At 38.6% G+C, this 17,880-nt stretch overlaps 1 protein-coding gene across 2 annotated transcripts in view; it reads left to right on the top strand.

The window, feature by feature from the left end:
• PDE7A (phosphodiesterase 7A) overlaps positions 1-15,173 on the top strand; it is a 77,828-nt gene extending 62,655 nt beyond the window's left edge. For both annotated transcript variants that reach the window (XM_065628073.1, XM_065628074.1), the window contains 9 exons: positions 1,429-1,492; positions 3,772-3,867; positions 6,815-6,915; positions 8,762-8,893; positions 9,214-9,305; positions 10,296-10,440; positions 11,288-11,384; positions 12,411-12,491; positions 14,222-15,173. In XM_065628073.1, coding sequence (XP_065484145.1) covers positions 1,429-1,492; positions 3,772-3,867; positions 6,815-6,915; positions 8,762-8,893; positions 9,214-9,305; positions 10,296-10,440; positions 11,288-11,384; positions 12,411-12,491; positions 14,222-14,433 — 1,020 coding nt within the window. In that variant the 3' untranslated portion in view covers positions 14,434-15,173. The remainder of the gene's footprint in view (positions 1-1,428; positions 1,493-3,771; positions 3,868-6,814; positions 6,916-8,761; positions 8,894-9,213; positions 9,306-10,295; positions 10,441-11,287; positions 11,385-12,410; positions 12,492-14,221) is intronic.
• Positions 15,174-17,880: the final 2,707 nt, after the last annotated feature.

Below are 17,880 nucleotides of genomic sequence, written 5' to 3'. Positions count from 1 at the left end.
GTTTTTTTATGAACTCTAGTGAATGGAAGATACACTGTAATAACTGAAGAAAAAGTGAAGAAAGAAAAATGTAACTGTATTTAAGAAATGTAATGGAGCAATGTGGAGAACTGTATCTCCTCCCCACACACCTCGCCCCTTTTTTTCCTTTTCGGTCTTAACCTCATTGCTGAACATCTGGAAGAGCGAGTGACTACTACTGAAAACTCAATAAAATGCATAAATGGGTTTATCAGAAGATTAGTATGCCAAACTGACTTTGTTTTTGGTAGGCAATTCGTGTAGAAAATAGAAGTGTGATAGCTCTCATCTCTACCCGCGCTGCAGTAAAGCTGCTGAGATGACGGGCAGCGCTTAAAGAACAGTTGGATGAAGGGCTGGTGACTTGGTACAGAGGAGGGGTAGAGCTGAAGGGGAACGAGCAGGCAAAGCTCACGGGTTATTCAGGATCCCAAAAGCTGTGTCGTCTTTGAGATTGTGTGTAAAGCTGCTTGTTAGTGACCTTGACACAGAAAAGGAGCATGCTTATAATGCAACATATCCATACGGCATGTCATCAGGCCCCAGCGTAGGAAAAACTCAATAATCTGGAAGATGGATTTAAGAAACGTACATTTAAGTAAACAGCAGGAAGATCTTGTTGGTGCTGTTCGTTTCTTCTGGTAGCTGAGTTTTAGTGACTGTTGGAGGAAATCTAGAACATAGGAAATTGGATCATGAAACAGCTCTACCAATCTGATGAGAATAGGGGAAGGCAAGTACCTGTTGTAAAACACACTGGCCAGGAATTTCTGCTAGAGGCAGGGGAGGCAACGACTGTGACTGCTGAACTCTAAGGCCTTAAGTGGTGGTTGCTGCTCGTGTTCATCCCTATTGCCAGAAGAATAGGTTGTATGGAGCAGCTGTGAAGAAGTGCCAGTTCAGTGAGGTGGAAAGTCAAAAGCCAATTTCTTAAAAAAAAGTAAAAGCTTGTTTTATGTCTAATAAAGTATCTGGATATTATTTCTCTTCTATAAGCAAAAACTGAAAGAGAGAAAACCAGGTAAAGGACCGCACAGAGATTAATTTAGTAACCATTGCAAAAATTAAAGTGGAAGAAGTCAGAATACAGAGTCATTCTGTCATACTGCTTCTGATTTTCACTTAATTTTTTAAAATTGTGTCTTATTTCTTTAAAGAAATAGACTGAAGGATGAAGGGAAAATCTCCAACCAGTTCTGTCAAGGCACTACTTGTTGTGTAGTGTTTGGGGTTTTTTTAACATGTTTTTCAGTTATCAGACAAATTTAGTTATTCTTCTGATGCTCTTTCTTGTATGTAGAAATCCTAAGACTTGCACCCTGTCTCTGAAATCTTAAATACTCCACTGGGCTATGGGAAGATGGCATATACTGAGGAAAAAACATGACAGCTTTTGTTTTCTTTCAGTGTATGCTGGAGAAGGTTGGAAATTGGAATTTTGATATTTTTCTTTTTGATAGACTGACAAATGGTGAGTCTACTTCTGCTACTTCATTTGTTTTATCTCTTAGCATAACTATTGCTCTTACATTGCAGTTTGATCGCTTGTTCACTAAAAAGCACAAGTTTGATCAGGTAGTAGTTTTTGATTTAAGTCTTAAATCTAAATCCTAGTTTGCCTGGTCACTTTGTTAAAATACAGTTACCGTCAGTTCTGCTAATAATCACTGATTTGTAGAAGAGGCCCTTATACTTTGTAGGTTGCTGTTCTCTTAGTAATTTGATGTAAGTTAATAATTTTGCTAACTTAGTATTTTTTTTTTTAATTATGAAATGCTGGTAATTTATATGGTTCTGTCCAAAAGGTCATTTATATTGAACAAGTATTTTTCTGATAAATATAGTGTTAAATAGAATAGTTCTATAACTTTACAATTAAATAAGAAGGCATTTTGGTATGAATGCATTATAATTATGACATACAATAGAATACTTAGAGAATTAGGAGTTGAGCAGACAGAAGCTGCTGTACACAAATAGGAAAATACGAAATACAAAAAGGAGGAGAATATTGTGATTAGTTTCATGTACCAATTACAAATAGCAATAGGAACTACAGAAGTAGTTTGTGTAAAAAAAAAAATCAAAGTATTGTTTAAATTATGGACAGACAATTAGAAAAGTCATCTGTAAATATGCTGGAGAGGAGGAGGGAGGGCTGCTGCAGAGCATAGGGTGAAGTTTTGTATTACAGTCACAGCAATGGAAGCTGAGTTTTGAATAGAGTGGAAAGGGATGATGAGCAAGCCCAGCACCAAGGTGACATTTGTGCCATCGTGGGAAACGAATGGAGGGCAGCTCTTGCAGGTTTTACATCAGTCAAATGGAGCTGGTAGCAGAAATGCAGTTGGAGTGTTTAAAATTGGCAGGAAGATAGATAAATGAAGATCAGAAAGAAAAATATGGCAGCAAAACCTAATTTTCTCTCCTGTTTTGTTGAAGAGATGCTTGGCTTAATGTAGTGTAAAAGTAGTATCCTCACAGTTTTGTTTCATACAGACAATATAAAAATGAAAACAATGAGGATTTTTACAAATTGAATGTTTATATAGATAGTGATAAACATTAGACTAGATAACAGAATGAGAAAAAGCTATGTGTGCAAGGCAACCTGTTTGTAAACATAGTTTATTTTGGATTAGTTTATCAGATGAGAGTAATCTCAAATCATCCTTTTTTATCAGAGGCCTTCTGTAGCTTTTAAATATGCTTTTTTCAAATATATTTTAGATACTACCAGTACAACTTCTATTGTGGAAGCCTTCCTATACCATCCTTTTTTGCATCCTAATTTAGTCATTTTAGGAAGACATTTTGAACAGGGAGTCTTGTTCTTGAAAGTTTGTAAGGTGAGAATGCTATGTATAAAACTGCTTGATGAGCTGCCTGTAAATGCTCGGTAAATGTTTGAAGAATTGTGAGGAAGTGGTGTGCACGTGGGAATATATTAAGCCTAGTAAGAAGCTAGATTTAGCAGAAATTTTTGTCCCTCTGTACCTCAGTTTCTGTCTGTGCTAAGTTCATTAATTCCTGCTAAATGACGATCGTCAATGTGCCAAAACTGAGTTATTCTGCGACTGCATGTTGTTTGCAGAGTAAATAATGGGCAAGCTGCTTCATTTGCAGACTATGTCTCTTACAGTTTTACTTATTTTACCACTGCAAGTGATTGTAAAATTATAGCTAGGAGTAGGAAAAATATATTGTAAGCTTGTAAGAGTATACATTTCCTAGAGAAATTTAAAACTTTTTCTTTGAATTCTGGGTGAATTAAGGAGTAGTTTAGCAAAATACATCATGAAAATGAGAGCATATGTGCAATGTATGCTAATCAAGAGTGTTGGCTAGCGTTTTTTCTTTGCCTGATTACTTTTGTATTTGGTTTTCAGCTGTATGTTGATTTATAAAAGTCATGATACCACATACCAAAGTTAAATACTGTTTTAACGGGTTTGCACGTTGAAGCCTGTTGATTTTTTTTTTTTCTCCTTTTTAATGTTCAGTAACATTTTCCTCCTATCAGTTGACAGTGGACAATATGCATTATGATGATGCAAAAACACTGCTGATTACTGGAGGAGGTAGCTAATGGAATCCTGTCATGCAGTAAGATTTAAATATCATAAATTGGTGTAGAGAAATTTGCTTGTATAATTTTTGTGACCAATTTGTTTGAAATAATACATTTCTTATTAAAGAGTCACTGATTTCATGACTTCAAATGAATTAGTATTTTCATCTTATTTTTAGGAAACAGTCTAGTCAGCTTAACCTTTCATCTGTTTAATCTTCATGGACTAATTGAACACTTCCAGTTAGATACGATGAAACTCCGTAGATTTTTGGGTAAATACAGCTTTTTATTATGATGAATATTGCTGTTTATCCGCATTTTTATACCTTAAATGAAGTGCTGGTTATAGTTTAGCATTAAGGTTTGAAGAGTACTGATGCAGTCCAGATTGTGCAGTGATTTAAATTATACTGATTGAGACAGTCTCTCAAAGTTTCTATGAGCATAGAAATCTCCATGTTAAACCCAAGCAAGTATTAACAAGTTTAGTAGTTTTGTAGCAGATGCTGTATAGTATTTATTAAATCTAGATGATCAGGAATATATGTGACATTGTGTCATTTTTATTGGGAAAGGCTAGACAGCTCCTTTCTTTGTATTGATTTTCAGTTCATGATCTTGTTTCCAAACTGTACCGAACATACCAGCTTGGCCATGTTTAATGGTGCCAATTTGGTGCCATCTCTTGCTTGCTCAGACCCTCCTACAAATAAGTGCTGTTCCTTGTGGCGATGCTTTCTCCATAGAGCGCACGGGTGGGCCTGCGACACTGGAATTGTAAAGATGATGCAAAATATTCAAACCAAGTGGTACTTTGACTTGGCAGCTGGAGGAGCTGTCTTTCTGCATCCCCAGACCATAGACACAGATGCTGCTCTGAGACCACCTTTGGATCTTCTGTGACAGTACCTTTTAGATAATTTTGTGGAGTGGGCTGCTTTTTTTTTAAAAAAAAAATGACCAGGAGAAACAAGTTTCTGGTCCCTTTCACCAGGCTTTCACAGTTTCAAAGAAAATAATTTTGTGGTATGAAACTTGTCATTTAACAGGGGAGAAATCACATTTGAAAGGCTTTTTTTTTTCCCCTTTCAAATAAGGGAATGTTTTTGTTTTCATCATTTAGTTCTCCTTCAGCTTGAAAAAAATTGCAGTTCTGTCTGGCAATTCGTGTTGCTTTAAAGTGACTCAATTCCTTTCAATTTCAAAAAGGTAGATCAGCCGACCTTGAGGACTGAAATATTGGTATGTGAAGAAAATGATCATAGAAATCTGGTCTTGGGCTACTCAAGTTGCAACTGAGTGTGTTTTGTCTTTCTCTTCTTTAGTTGAGATTTAGCAAAATCCTTAAAATGAAAGACCAGTTAGAAGTGACTGGATTACTTAAATGCTTATCAGAAGAAAACAATAAGTCTTAACTACGTATGACTACTCAAAGCCATAAGTCACTAAAATTAGATTAGACTTGGAGGAAGGCAAAATTTTATTCTACCTTTGAAATTCACCACCTTTCCCTTTTCATTAATGCCTTCTACTTAATAGCAGTAAGAAAAACGTTTCTTCGCTATGCGCTAGCCGATCCCTCCAATCAAGGAACCTTTCTTCCAAATAAAGTTTTTCAGTGTGAACCCAATTCATCCTTTTCTTTTGCTACCTCTTATACCCTAGTCAGAAGTAATCTGAAGATCAAATTCCAGAAGACCAGGACAGCTCAACTGGTCTATAGTCCCACATAAAATTCACTTTGAGAACTGACTGGAATCTCTAAGGAGAGAAATCTGATTTTAGTCCTCAGTAGGGTAGGGTCTCAATATTTTCGTGCGTGTATATATATCTTTATGTAATCTCTATATACATCACATGTGTGTGTATACATATATGTTTATACACATACACAGTCTTTCTGTGATTTCCAAAGGTTACTTGGAGATCTTTATCCTCCTGCTGTGTGTTTTCAAGTTCTTATTCCAGACCCAAACAGGGGGAGAGAAAACACAAAGTACTATGTTCCTGGAAACACAGGGTCATTGTGCCATTCTAGTTCTGGCAAACTGTGATCAAAATATCCTAAGTCTGCTTTATTAAAATAAATAAGAAAATTGTAGATTTTGGGTAGCTGGACCGGCCTATGGAGCCACAAAACAATTAGGATTAAGCCAAAGGCATCCACATTAATGTGCTGGGTGTGAGGAACAGGTGAAAGGGAGTTCCACTGCAGATTAATAGAGCCCTAAGATGCTTATTGTCATTATTTTCCATATGAGGTGTCAGAGGTGCATTGAGTACTCTTGAGATTACACAGCAGTGGCAGTAATGCTCTAACATTACAGTCAAAATTACTGGGGAGTACTGGCTTGTCAGCTGCCTAGGAAAAGAGGTTTTGGGTATATTTGAATGGGACTGACAGTCAGGAAGATGCTCTTCTGAGGTCTGCTTGCAAGAGCTAATGTGTGGTATCTCGTAAAACTTTAGAGTATGCTTTCATTGCTGTGCTTCAGATCTCCATCCTTTTTAGTGTCGTAGTTATTTCCCTCTGTGTACTGAAGCTAATGTGGGTGTCCTTTAAAGGAATCTACCTATAATGTTTAAAGACAGGAAGAGGGGAAAAAAGGGGAAGAAAGCAAGGAAGAAGTTGGTTAGTCAGGTGATCATCTAAATGAGATTCTTTTCTAAGTTGTGTATAGGCTTAAATTTGCCTGAGTACAAGTATGAGAAGATGCCTAAACTACGTAGAGGTGGCTTTTCATGACCACTCTCCTGAAGGGAAAAGAAAAGCACTTCATATGACAGGAAAGCAGCGCCTAATTCCTCTGATCTTGTTTGTTTTCAAGGCATGATACAAAGTCTTCCTGATGCTTTAGTAAATAGTATCATCTTAATTTTGTATTCCAGGTTGCCTCAAGGTTCAGGCAGGCTAGATTATCAAAGGGAGCCTTTCCTGGGAAGTTTTCAAAGTACCTCAGATTATATGTTGATTTCAAGTTTTGTAATTTTGGTCTGAGATGACTTTTCGTGTAGTTGATTTCCTTTAGGAAATACTGTTTCTTCACATAAAAATCTTTTATACCTTGGTCTTGGTTCAACTGAGAATTACTGACTTTGACGCTTTTATGTGTATGTAACTTGTGATACTGCATATTTCTGTGCCTAACAAGCATATAAAATGGTACTTGATAAAAGTGCTATTTTATTTAAATTTGGATATTTGTGATTTTCCTGCAGTTATGGTTCAAGAAGATTATCACAGTCAAAACCCTTATCATAATGCAGTTCATGCTGCTGATGTGACTCAGGCCATGCACTGTTACTTAAAAGAGCCCAAGGTAAGGGAGTGCTCTCATTTTCACATCACGTGTATGTACAGAAACACGTGTATTTGTGTGTGTACATACAAATGGATTGTGTGCACATATACATATATGTTTATGTACACATACACACAAACAAGCTTTTTATTAAAAACAAACCCTAAAACCCAACAAAAACCACTTTTGAACACTAAAAGGCAGGGAATTACTGTCTGTGTTGCTGAGGCTGGAGGTTCACACTTAGCAGTGGGCTTTTTTTTTCTGTTTCTGAGCCGGCTTTGACTTCTGTGTGACTTCATGTTGAACCAGAGTAGGGAGTTGCTTGAGACTGCAGCTGTTTAACGTAGCCTCGTGCCCCAAAACACATACATAGAATTGCAGCCTGAGTCAGAGCAGGCAATACTAAACCTGTGTGTTTGAGGCTGGGGATGTGGGGGGGTTGTTTGGTTGGTTTTTGTACTACCGTTACCCTTGTTTTGCTCATCTTTGATGTTAATGCATAGTATGCTTCTGCTATAGAGGCACCTTAAAGCAAGACGTCAGGAGTTCTTTGGCCTTTCTTTATAAAAAAAGGGCAGTGTGACAGACCTTAAGGAGCTGAGCTAGTGGAGTGTTTCTTATCAATTGGACTGCTGACAATCTGCCGTAAGGGGTGTCTTAGGCAAATTCAGGGCTAAATCCTGTCCTGGGTTAAACTGAAAACTGTAGTACTCTCTAGCCAGGTGAGACAAATTATCTACCTTGGAAATTATCGCCAGTCTGGTATTCTCTTGAATAGCATCGCTCTTTATTTCGCTTCTGAGGTAAAACCAAGTAAGTTCTGGCTCCGTGGATGTTTTTCAGAGGCTCTTTGCCCACTCTTCCCACTCAGTTTCTCAGTGCTGCTCTCAGATGAATTGTTGGTGCAGGGAGCAAAATCAGAGCTGATACACGATGAGCTTTTTTTATGACATGCAGTTTGGAAGCTCTGAGCATTTTTTATTTAATACTTGTGATGGAAGTTTTGTAATGCTTCAGATTCAAGTATAGACTTTGTATTTTTAGTAACATGTACAGCTACTGTTTCTGTTGCACCCAAGTACATTATAAACATGTGAGGCATGATAGATGGCAAATGCAACAAGGAATATAAACTTGTGTCCTCACAGGGTGTTTGCTCCATTTCACATGTGTGCTGGCAGAACTGTCCTCTCTGTTTTAGTGCAAGCTGGACTTCATTACTGAGTTCAACTCTCAGACCTCCCAACCAGAAGTAGTAACAACTACGAACAGTGAAAACAAGTCTGTGCAGTTTCACGCTGAGTTAATCGACATGCACATACTTCTTGAAAATATTTATTTTTGGCTGATTTTTCTCTTTTGGTTCTTTTCCTGGTAGATGTTGAAATATAATTTTGTGTTAGAGCAGAAATCCATTCAGAACAGTTCTGAAGTCTTCCAAAGCATTCATTTCTTCATTTTAAGAGGAAAGGTTTCTATGTATTTTTTTTAAGACATACTCTGTATTTAAACCAGCATTGATACATACAGACAGATTTGGTAAATGAGATGGAGAGCTAATTTTAAGAATTGGTTGCTTTTACAGGATCTAGTTAGAAATAGTACTTCATTACCAGCCAGAAAGTAGCATTTTGTGTGCCAGCATTTTCTTGACTGAACCTTAAGCCATTGTTGAAATCTTGTAGCTTTGGGGGCGGAAATACTGTAAGAAGTCAGTGGAATATCAGTTTTAAATTATTACATTTTTTTTCAGAGTTTCTATTGGTTTTTAATTACTAAAAAAGAAAAAAATGCAACGCCCATGCACTTTTTCGAAGGGTATACTTGCATTGCTAACAGAATTACATTTGTTATCTTACAGCTTTCCAAATCTTTAACTCCATGGGATGTCCTGCTCAGCTTAATAGCAGCTGCCACACATGATTTGGATCACCCAGGTGTTAACCAACCTTTCCTAATTAAAACAAACCATTACTTAGCAACTTTATATAAGGTAAGGACAAAATCAGTTGTTTTGTTAGAACCATGTTTGGAGAATGCCAGTGGAGTACAGAAAAGGAGTATAAAGTGTGATGTGTTTAGCTAGTGGTGCGTTTGAATCGAGACATGGCTTCCATGATACTGAGATTAAAAAATGTGCAAGCTAATATAGTATTCAGGATTTGTGAGTTTTAACCTCCTTGGGGGTGGGGAGGAAAGAAAAACACCATCTCTCAAACCCAACAAAACTGTCTGGTACCAGTTGTACTATATAGCTCTTCAGTTTAAGAACAAGTAATTGACTGATACCTGTAATACTCTTTTCATTTGCAGAATACCTCAGTATTAGAGAACCATCACTGGAGATCAGCAGTGGGGTTGCTGAGAGAGTCTGGTTTATTTGCACATATGTCATTAGAAAACAGGTATGTTTATACAAAATAGTGTATAAATTAGTTTAAGACACAAGTAAGCTGTCACTGAAGTAAGACAGCCTTGCAAAACAAGCTGAGTTATTGCATGGCAGTTCTGAATACAAAACGTAGATTTATGATCTATTTTAGGAGTTTCCCAGATACCATGCTCTTGGAGTAGAGCAGTTCGTGGTGCAATGTGATATTTAGAAAATAACGTTTACTGTGAGCATGCTGAAGAAGTGTATTCATATAGTCGTAACACCTGTTTGGATTAAACGTGGCAGCCTTTTCTCATTCTGCCACCCCATCTGTAGTTTAAAATAGACCCTCTTCACCTGCTTTAACAAGAAATAAGCTTTAAATGATTAGTTTATGCATTTTTAGGAAAAATAAGTGGGGGAAAGCTAAAAACTGTTCCAGTCTTCCTGAAAGCTGCCAATGAAACATCCTGGTATTTCTATGGATGTTGTAGGAATTTTTCGGGAGGGGAACACAAAACAAAACCCACAAAGCAACAACAACAAAACCACCACCACACACACACAAAAAGAAACAGTTCAATAAAAATGCCAATTATAAAATTTTTGACTTGTAAGGGGCCTATAAGAAAGATGTGGACAGACTTTTCAGCAGGACCTGTTGCAATAGGACGAGGTATAATGGTTTTAAACTAAAAGAAGGGAGATTCGGGCCAGACATGAAGAATTTTTTTGCAATGTGGGTGGTGAAACACTGGCCCAGGTTGCCCAGAGAGGTGGTAGATGCCCCATCCCTGGAGACACTCAAGGCCAGACTGGATGGGGCTCTGAGCAACCTGATCTAGTTGAAGACGTCCCTGCTCATTGCAAGGGGGATGGACTAGATGACCTTTGGAGGTCCCTTCCAACTCAAACTGTTCTGTGATTGGTATAATCATGAATACGATAAAAAGACATGTAAATCTAGTGATGGCTGTTGTTCATAATTGTTTTTTCGAATGTTTGGTATCGCTAATTTCAGGCAGCTGATGGAAAGCCAGATAGGTGACCTCATTCTTGCCACAGACATCAGTCAGCAAAATGAGTATCTCTCCATGTTTCGATCCCATTTGGATAGAGGAGACCTATGTTTAGAGAATGCAAACCATCGTCACTTCATTTTACAGGTGATCTTTTTGAAAACATCATTTTGGTGTCAAAAATAATTTACTTTAAATGCTAAATACTACTTCTTTCAGGCTATCTCCAACTTTCAAAATGAAGTAGGAATATCTTTTAGTCACTTGGTTTGATTACAAAAAAGTTGTTCCCTCCACTTCAGTCTCCCCCTCTCCCAGCACTTCTCCAAGTGGTGTTGTGTGTTGCTCAGTCTAACTTTGAGCTGCTAAACCAAAGAGAGTTGTGTTTCCAAGACGACGAATTTTAGTTCTTCTGCTGACTCCAGTGCAGTCTCAGAACTGTGAAATGCTTTGTCAGAACCTGTTTCAGGGAAGTGAAGTGCTATTGTTGGAAATCAGTTTGCAGCTCTGCTAGAGAGAGGTTTAGGAAGCTTTAAAAACAGAAGCCTGGAAGGTCTCTTTAGGTTTATAAAAGTTTTTAGTATTGGATGCATATTGTGGACTACAAAAGAAAGTGGTAAAGGGGACAAACAGATAAGATCAGTCCTGTGCAAACCATTATTAAAAATGTGAAATACTGTTTGCTTACTTTGATGTATATTTTCTGAATTTATTGTTGTCTCCTATACTAGTGAATATACTAAATATAGTGCCCCTGAAATACTTTGACTTGACTGAATTTCCATATTACTCAGAGATGATCATGAGATCTGATAGTTCTCTGAGCATTTTTTAAATAGGATTATAGAACGTAACTTTAGAGAGAAGCACAAATGGTAGGTAGGTTTGTTATTCACAAAACTTAAAATAATCTGCTGTTGGGAAATAAAGAATTACAGATGCTTCTGTTGGAGGGAGAGGTGATCTAATGCTGTATGTTCTGTTAACTTGCTAGATGGCTTTGAAATGTGCCGATATTTGTAATCCGTGTCGGACGTGGGAGCTGAGTAAGCAGTGGAGTGAAAAAGTAACAGAGGAGTTCTTCCACCAAGGCAAGTAAGAGTAGCAGGATCTGTTGGTACATGATGTTTTTATACTGCGAAGAGAGCGACTGAATCATTGCTGCCTGCAAATAAAGGGATTTATATTTGGGACTAATACGGATTTACAGTACAATATAGGGGTTTTTTTACTTTCAAGGATTGTACTTCTTGCAAAAGATCGGTGTTACTAAAACCCAACGATGAATCTGCATAGAATCTGAATCTAGAATGGCTGGTTCAATAGATCCTTCATCTGAAGCACCTTTTAGGGTGAATAATTACACTCACTTTACATTTACACAGTAGTTTCAGTAAATTATTGAATATATTCATCATGTATCTTCAATATTTAAACTTGGTCTGTGAGGCCCGTTGGTAAGTGGGTAAGGGCTAGGGAGGAGATTTTTAATTACCGTGCTGTTAAGGCTACTTACTTATGTAAGCAGTTAATAAAGCTTTTAGTTGCCAAATGGAGTGAATTTTCTCCATTATTATTAAATTGTTTTAATACTATAGTGTGCTGCTCCTTTCTTAGGGCTAGTTTAGCTGGCTTGAGACGTGTTAATTTGTGCGTGGATGCGATAAATGGGGAACAGACTGCTTTATGTGGTGCTAATCACGTAAAGCTTATTCTCAGATAAATGTGATACAGAAGCAGAACAACAATTTTCCTGTAGTGAGAAATTTCGGAGGACTGAGCTGTTCTCTTCCATATTGCTAAGGGGGGGATTTTAGTTTGTCATTTCTATGGCAGTCTATGAGGTTTTGCAAGGAAGGATGTTGATCTTCAGGAAACCTGTGATTTGATGTTTTTTCTTTAATTTTTGTTTGATGAAAAATACAAAGTACTGTTAGTCTAACGACAGACTTGTTTCTTTTTGGGAGGGGATGGGAGAGGCAAAAGTGCATTCAACCAGCTGCAAGATACCGTCCTTGTTAACCAACTTGCACAACTCACCTCTGTTAGTGTTTGGTGACTCCATTTGGGTCTGCACTTGATGACCTAACAGTCGTGTTATACTTTTATTTCTTTAGGAGATATTGAAAAAAAATATCACTTGGGCGTGAGTCCACTTTGTGACCGACAGACGGAAACTATTGCCAACATCCAGATTGGTAACTGCAGTTCAATTTATTTTCATACATTTATTTCATAGAATCATAGAATGTTGTGAGTTGGAAGGGACCCACAAGGATCACGGAGTTCAACTCCTGTCCCTGCACAGGACAATCCCACAGTTCACACCATGTGTCTGAGGGCGTTGTCCAGTCTCTTCTTGAACACTGTCAGGGTTGGGGCCGTGACACCTCCCTGGGGAGCCTGTTCCAGTGTCCAGCACCCTCTGGGGGAAGAACCTTTTCCTCATGTCCAACCTAAACCTCCCCTGGCACATCTTCGTGCGATTCCCTTGGGTTCTGTCATCGGTCGCCAAGAGATCAGCACCTGCCCCTCCTCCTCCCCTTGTGAGGAAGCCGTAGCCACGATGAGGTCTCCCCTCAGCCTCCTTCAGGCTGAACAAACCAAGTGACTTTAGCCACTGCTTGTGTGGCTTCCTCTCCAAACTCTTCACCAACTTCTTTCAGGATGCAATTTGAAAAAAGTACCTTTTAGACACATTTCCTAGAGTTTGTACCTGCTCTGTGTGTGTGCGGCAGCACTTCATCGCAAAGAGCAAGTTTTTTCCATTCGCTATATAACATTTCTCCCTTGTATTGAGCGCTTACAGAAGGTTCTGCCCTGCCGGTCCTGGACACGAAGCCCCTGTGTCTCCGCACAGAGCAGGCTCAGCCTGGGGAGCCGCTGTCTGGCCTGTGCCGATGCCCAGAATTTCCCCACCCCAAGCGGCCGGTTTGGGAAGAGGAGCGTTTGTTCCCCTGCCTGTGCAGCCCCTGGTGCCCTCGCAGCGCTCTGGGTTTAGCTTCCATAGTGTTCCTTTTAAATGCAGTCTTAAGAAGGGCTGGTGGGCAGAGATTTGATGGAGAATGGTGAATAGCCGTTACATAATTTTTATCCTTTTGGCTAACTTGAGTTGGATTTAAAATAGTAGAATGACTTTTTGTACTTATTTTTAATAAAGTTGCTAATGTAGATTGAACGGGACTCAGTTAAAAGCATAGTAAAGAATGAATTTTACCACAAATACAGTGCATTAAATGAGAGACAAAAGCTGATCTATTCAATCAGCTGCCCTGTTTAGTTTAGAATGTTAGAAAATAACACATTTCTGGAATTGACAGATTACCATTGAAATTTTGGTTTGTGCAAATAGGCACTATAAATAAGCACACGTACATACACACACATATGCATATAAATGTTTGTATGTTGAAGTTTTGTAGCCTTTTTGTTTAAATTCTCTGATTTGTATTTTAAAGTATTTTTAGTCAGCTTCATATTGTGAAAATAATCTCAGATTTTTTTCCCCTCTGTTATGTAGTTCAGACTGTCTATTTTTTTAGGTAATTTGTTATAAAAATCTTTCTTTTAGAAATTCAGGTCTTCTAAATCAATTTGTGTGACGTAGCTGCTGATGTTTAGATTCCTCCCCACCATGTTCTCCAAAATTTTCCTTTATTTGGTCATTGTTGTGAACGAAAGGTTAGTTTGTAACCCAATATAATGCTGCTGTTTTGACTGACAAGTAAAATCTTTTACATTTTGAGAGGTTATTTTGTAAAGATGCCCTAAATATCGAAATGAGTTTTTAAGTGCACATTGGAGAAGAATAGTCTGACGCATTGAGAATAGTCTTATGCGTTATTTTTTGCTACTAGATTTTATTTTAAATATTTAGTTTGAGGATTTTTTTTTTTTTTCACTTGGATATGTGTGCTTGTTTTCGAAGGTTTTATGACCTACTTAGTGGAACCACTGTTTGGGGAGTGGGCCCGTTTTTCCAACACGCGGCTGTCGCAGACGATGCTTGGCCACCTGGGACTGAACAAGGCCAGCTGGAAGGGGGTGCAGAGGGAACAGTGCGGCAGCGGTGACGACGGCGACCCCGCTTTTGAGGAAATGGACTCAGACATATTACCTCAGGAACCTCGATTGTCCTGACCTCAGTCTTCACGACAAAACTGCCTCTTCTCTTGGTATCTGCACAGTTTGATTAAAAGAGATACTTGCCTGCCCAAGGTTTTGGTAAAATGGTAAAACGATGCCAGCATTATTTATTTCCAAGTTTTCCTTTGACACAGACCATTTGATCCAGAATTTTTTTAAACTGCGAGATCTGACCACAGAGCAATATGCATACGCCTCAGTTGGTTTTCGTTCGGAACCTTGAATATGCAAAGCACAGCGGTGACTGAGCCTTGGAGGAACAGCACGGAGCTTCCTTGTGCCACACGGCTTTGGTTTGTTGGCGAAATTCGGAATACGGTCTTCAAATCTGAGACTTGAGATGGATTGTTCCACTTCCTTGGAATTTAGCAAGACTTGCATAAACGTGTTCAACGCATACCTTCCACTCAGCCCCTGTTTTAATACGGAAATGTGAAGTGCCCATCCTCTGCTGCCTCTGGCAAGACTTGATGTTTACAAATGGACTCTGAAACTATTGGTTCTAGACTTAAAACCTTTGCGCATGGCTGTGAAGGAACCACTAACTCGTTGGGGTTTTTTTTTTTCTTTTTTAAAAGAAAAAGATCAAATCTGAGACTGCAGCTCTTGTTTCTTTGGATGCCAGAAAAGCCTCCCATTTGCCATAATTTTGTTTGTGCACTGGGAACTGAGCATTCATCATAGAGCACAGCCAAGCTTTACTCCAGTGCTGTATGGGAATGCAATTTTTTAACGGCAGAAAACACTCCTGAATTTGGGAAGGGAAGGGGTGGGGGTGGGGGGAAGCGTCCGAACTGCATTGCGATTCTGCAGTGGAAACATTGCATGTTGTTTTCACTATTGTACACTTGAACTGCACATGCAAGAAAAAGGTGGAATGTCTAAAACACCATAAATCAGCTCAGGGTATTTGCCAATCTGAAATAAAGTGGGATGGGAAGCGTGTCCTTCAGAACAAGGGTACAAATGCCCCTTTCGCTGCAGCGTGTGTGTATGTGTGGGTGTGTGAGTATGTTTGGGACGGGGGAGGGCGGGAGGGTATTGGGAAGGGTTTGAACGGCAACATTTTTCTGTTTGGTTTTTGTTGTGTTTTGGTTTTGTTTTTTTTTTTTTTTAATTTATTCTTTTAGAATGTGACAATTTCATGAACAGCCACATTGGGGAGGAAACTGTAACAAATTGCTACAGATGCCTTAAACTATGCACAAAGCTAAGTGACCAAATTTGTTTTTGATTTGAAAAATAATAATTAAAAATAAAAAGTGCATTGTTTACGTATTCCTCCCTCTACTGAAACATTACCCACTAATGGGTTTTTGATGGGAAAAGGCGAAAATGTTTTTTAGGACAAAATTAAAGGACTAATTTTAAACTTAAAACATTCCATTTTTGTAATTTGTTTTACATTGTTTTAAGTACAGTAAGCACAACTGTAATCTAGTTTGAGAAACTGGTGCTTTCTTTTAGTTTATTTGTATTTCCCTGTTATTATTGTAAAAGACTGTTTATTAATTCTGTTTACAGTTTGTTGCAACAGCCATTTTTGGGAGAGAGCTTCAGTGTAAAGCCATTTGTAAAGGCTTTGCCATATTCATTTTAATATGTGCCTGTTGCTGTTAACTTTTAATTAATAAAAAATCTTTTCACGTTACGCTCCTGTACATTTAAGTTACGACCGATTTCAGCGTTATGGAAAGGTAGCTAAGGTTGCAGTCAGCTTCCACTGTCAGACTAAGCCAACTTTTGGATTTGAAAAATACTAGTCCTCATATGCCAAAATTTATTGCCTCTTGGAGCCTGGCCTTTTACTGTTTGAAAAGCAAATCCTGACTTACCTGATTGTTTCCCTTCTAAAATTGAGTTGTTTATTATTCGTTCATGTTCCCTGAAGTAGTATCATTAATCTCAAAGTGGCCATGTTTAAAGAAATAAATTTGTAATGAAACCACTTTTTTGAGCCCGCGTGAACTTCCTTTGCTGTCAGTGCAAGTTCTCGCCGTTGTCCAGCTTCAACAGGGAAGGATCAAATGTGAATAATGAGCCTCGGTTATCACGTGCACTAACAGAAACCCCTTATTTTAGCAGCTTGTTGTTGAAAGGGTGATGCTTGCCAGGGGTGTTTGGAGCTGTCAGGACAAAGAGGTAACAGCTGCGTGTGAGTAACTTACTACAGAGAGACTGCGGCGAAGCTTCCTTACAGCCTGCACAGATTCGTAGGGTTACTTGTGGAAAAGTATTGATTCCTCTTCACTTCTGAATAAAGCATATTCCAAGCCTGCAGCTATTTTCAAAACAACCACTAAAATTGGTATCTGATGATGTCTTCCATGCCTCACATTTTTTTAAAAAAATGTGATTTGGTTTAAAGACAGGGTCTCAACAGCAATATAAATTTTGGTACTTGTTACAGGCTATTTATAGGCATATTTTAATGAAAATTAAAACAAATTGATTTACAAATATGTGTATAGTAATATTTGAATATATTTATAAACAACCTGTGTTTTTTGAACTTTGTGCAGTCTTGCTGTCAGCAAGGTTGATCTGCTCTGACAGGAAGCAGTACAGCTTGTCGAGATGTTGAACATGAATAACTGTTCTGAGCCATCTTTCCTGGAAATGGGCTTCTATCTCTTCCTACCAGACTGGATTTAGACAGATCGGTTCTAATCCCATCTATCAGTGTACATGGCAGCTACTGACATTTGAATTGAAAAAAAGCCTGAGTGCAGAAATGCGTCTGGGACAGAGGCCACGTCCCCACCACAAATGTTAGAACCCTGTACAGACCTGCTCCCAGCGGGCCGTGCTCTCCCCTAACACCAACAGATACACGCCGGCCTTTGGTTACATCTAAGGTCTGTGTCCACATACGTGAAGAGCCCTAGTTTGAGCAACTCCTGCTTGGGGTGTTTTTCTGTGGGCAGTGGTGGTATACATGTAGACGATTTCAAGTAGGAAGATACAAATTAAGGTACAGAAAAGTAGGAAATAAATTATTTGACAGCAGCTTTGTGACTTTTTTCTTGTGCAGGTGACATTTCTCTTAATTTTACATGACCAATAAGGCTTGTCACATGTTGTCCTATTTCAGGGGTGCTAGATACCTGCACCTCCCAGCAGCAGTTCAAACTAAATGTTCAGTTGTTGTTTTTTCTTTTTTTTTTTTTTCTTTTTTCCCCATGTTTTAGCCTAGTTTAATACATCAAGTGAAGTCCTGAATTTTACAGTTAATGTAACTCAGTCCAGTTAATTATTACAAATGTCAGAGTTCAAATGAAGTAAGTTGAAACACTATCAGCACAGGTTTTGTCTCTGAGAGAAGGTGAGGATTTCAGTGGAGGGCTTCTGGGCCAGCTGTTCTGCAGCTGTGGCCCTTTGGGAGGGGGCTGGTTGTGCCACACCAAGGGACTGTCAGGGGAACCCCCCTGTACGAGGGGA

Source organism: Caloenas nicobarica, chromosome 2 (genome assembly GCF_036013445.1).
Source record: "Caloenas nicobarica isolate bCalNic1 chromosome 2, bCalNic1.hap1, whole genome shotgun sequence".
Classification (NCBI taxonomy): Eukaryota; Metazoa; Chordata; class Aves; order Columbiformes; family Columbidae; genus Caloenas; species Caloenas nicobarica.
Note: the sequence above shows the minus strand (reverse complement) of the source record. Positions and strands in the feature narration are given on the sequence as shown.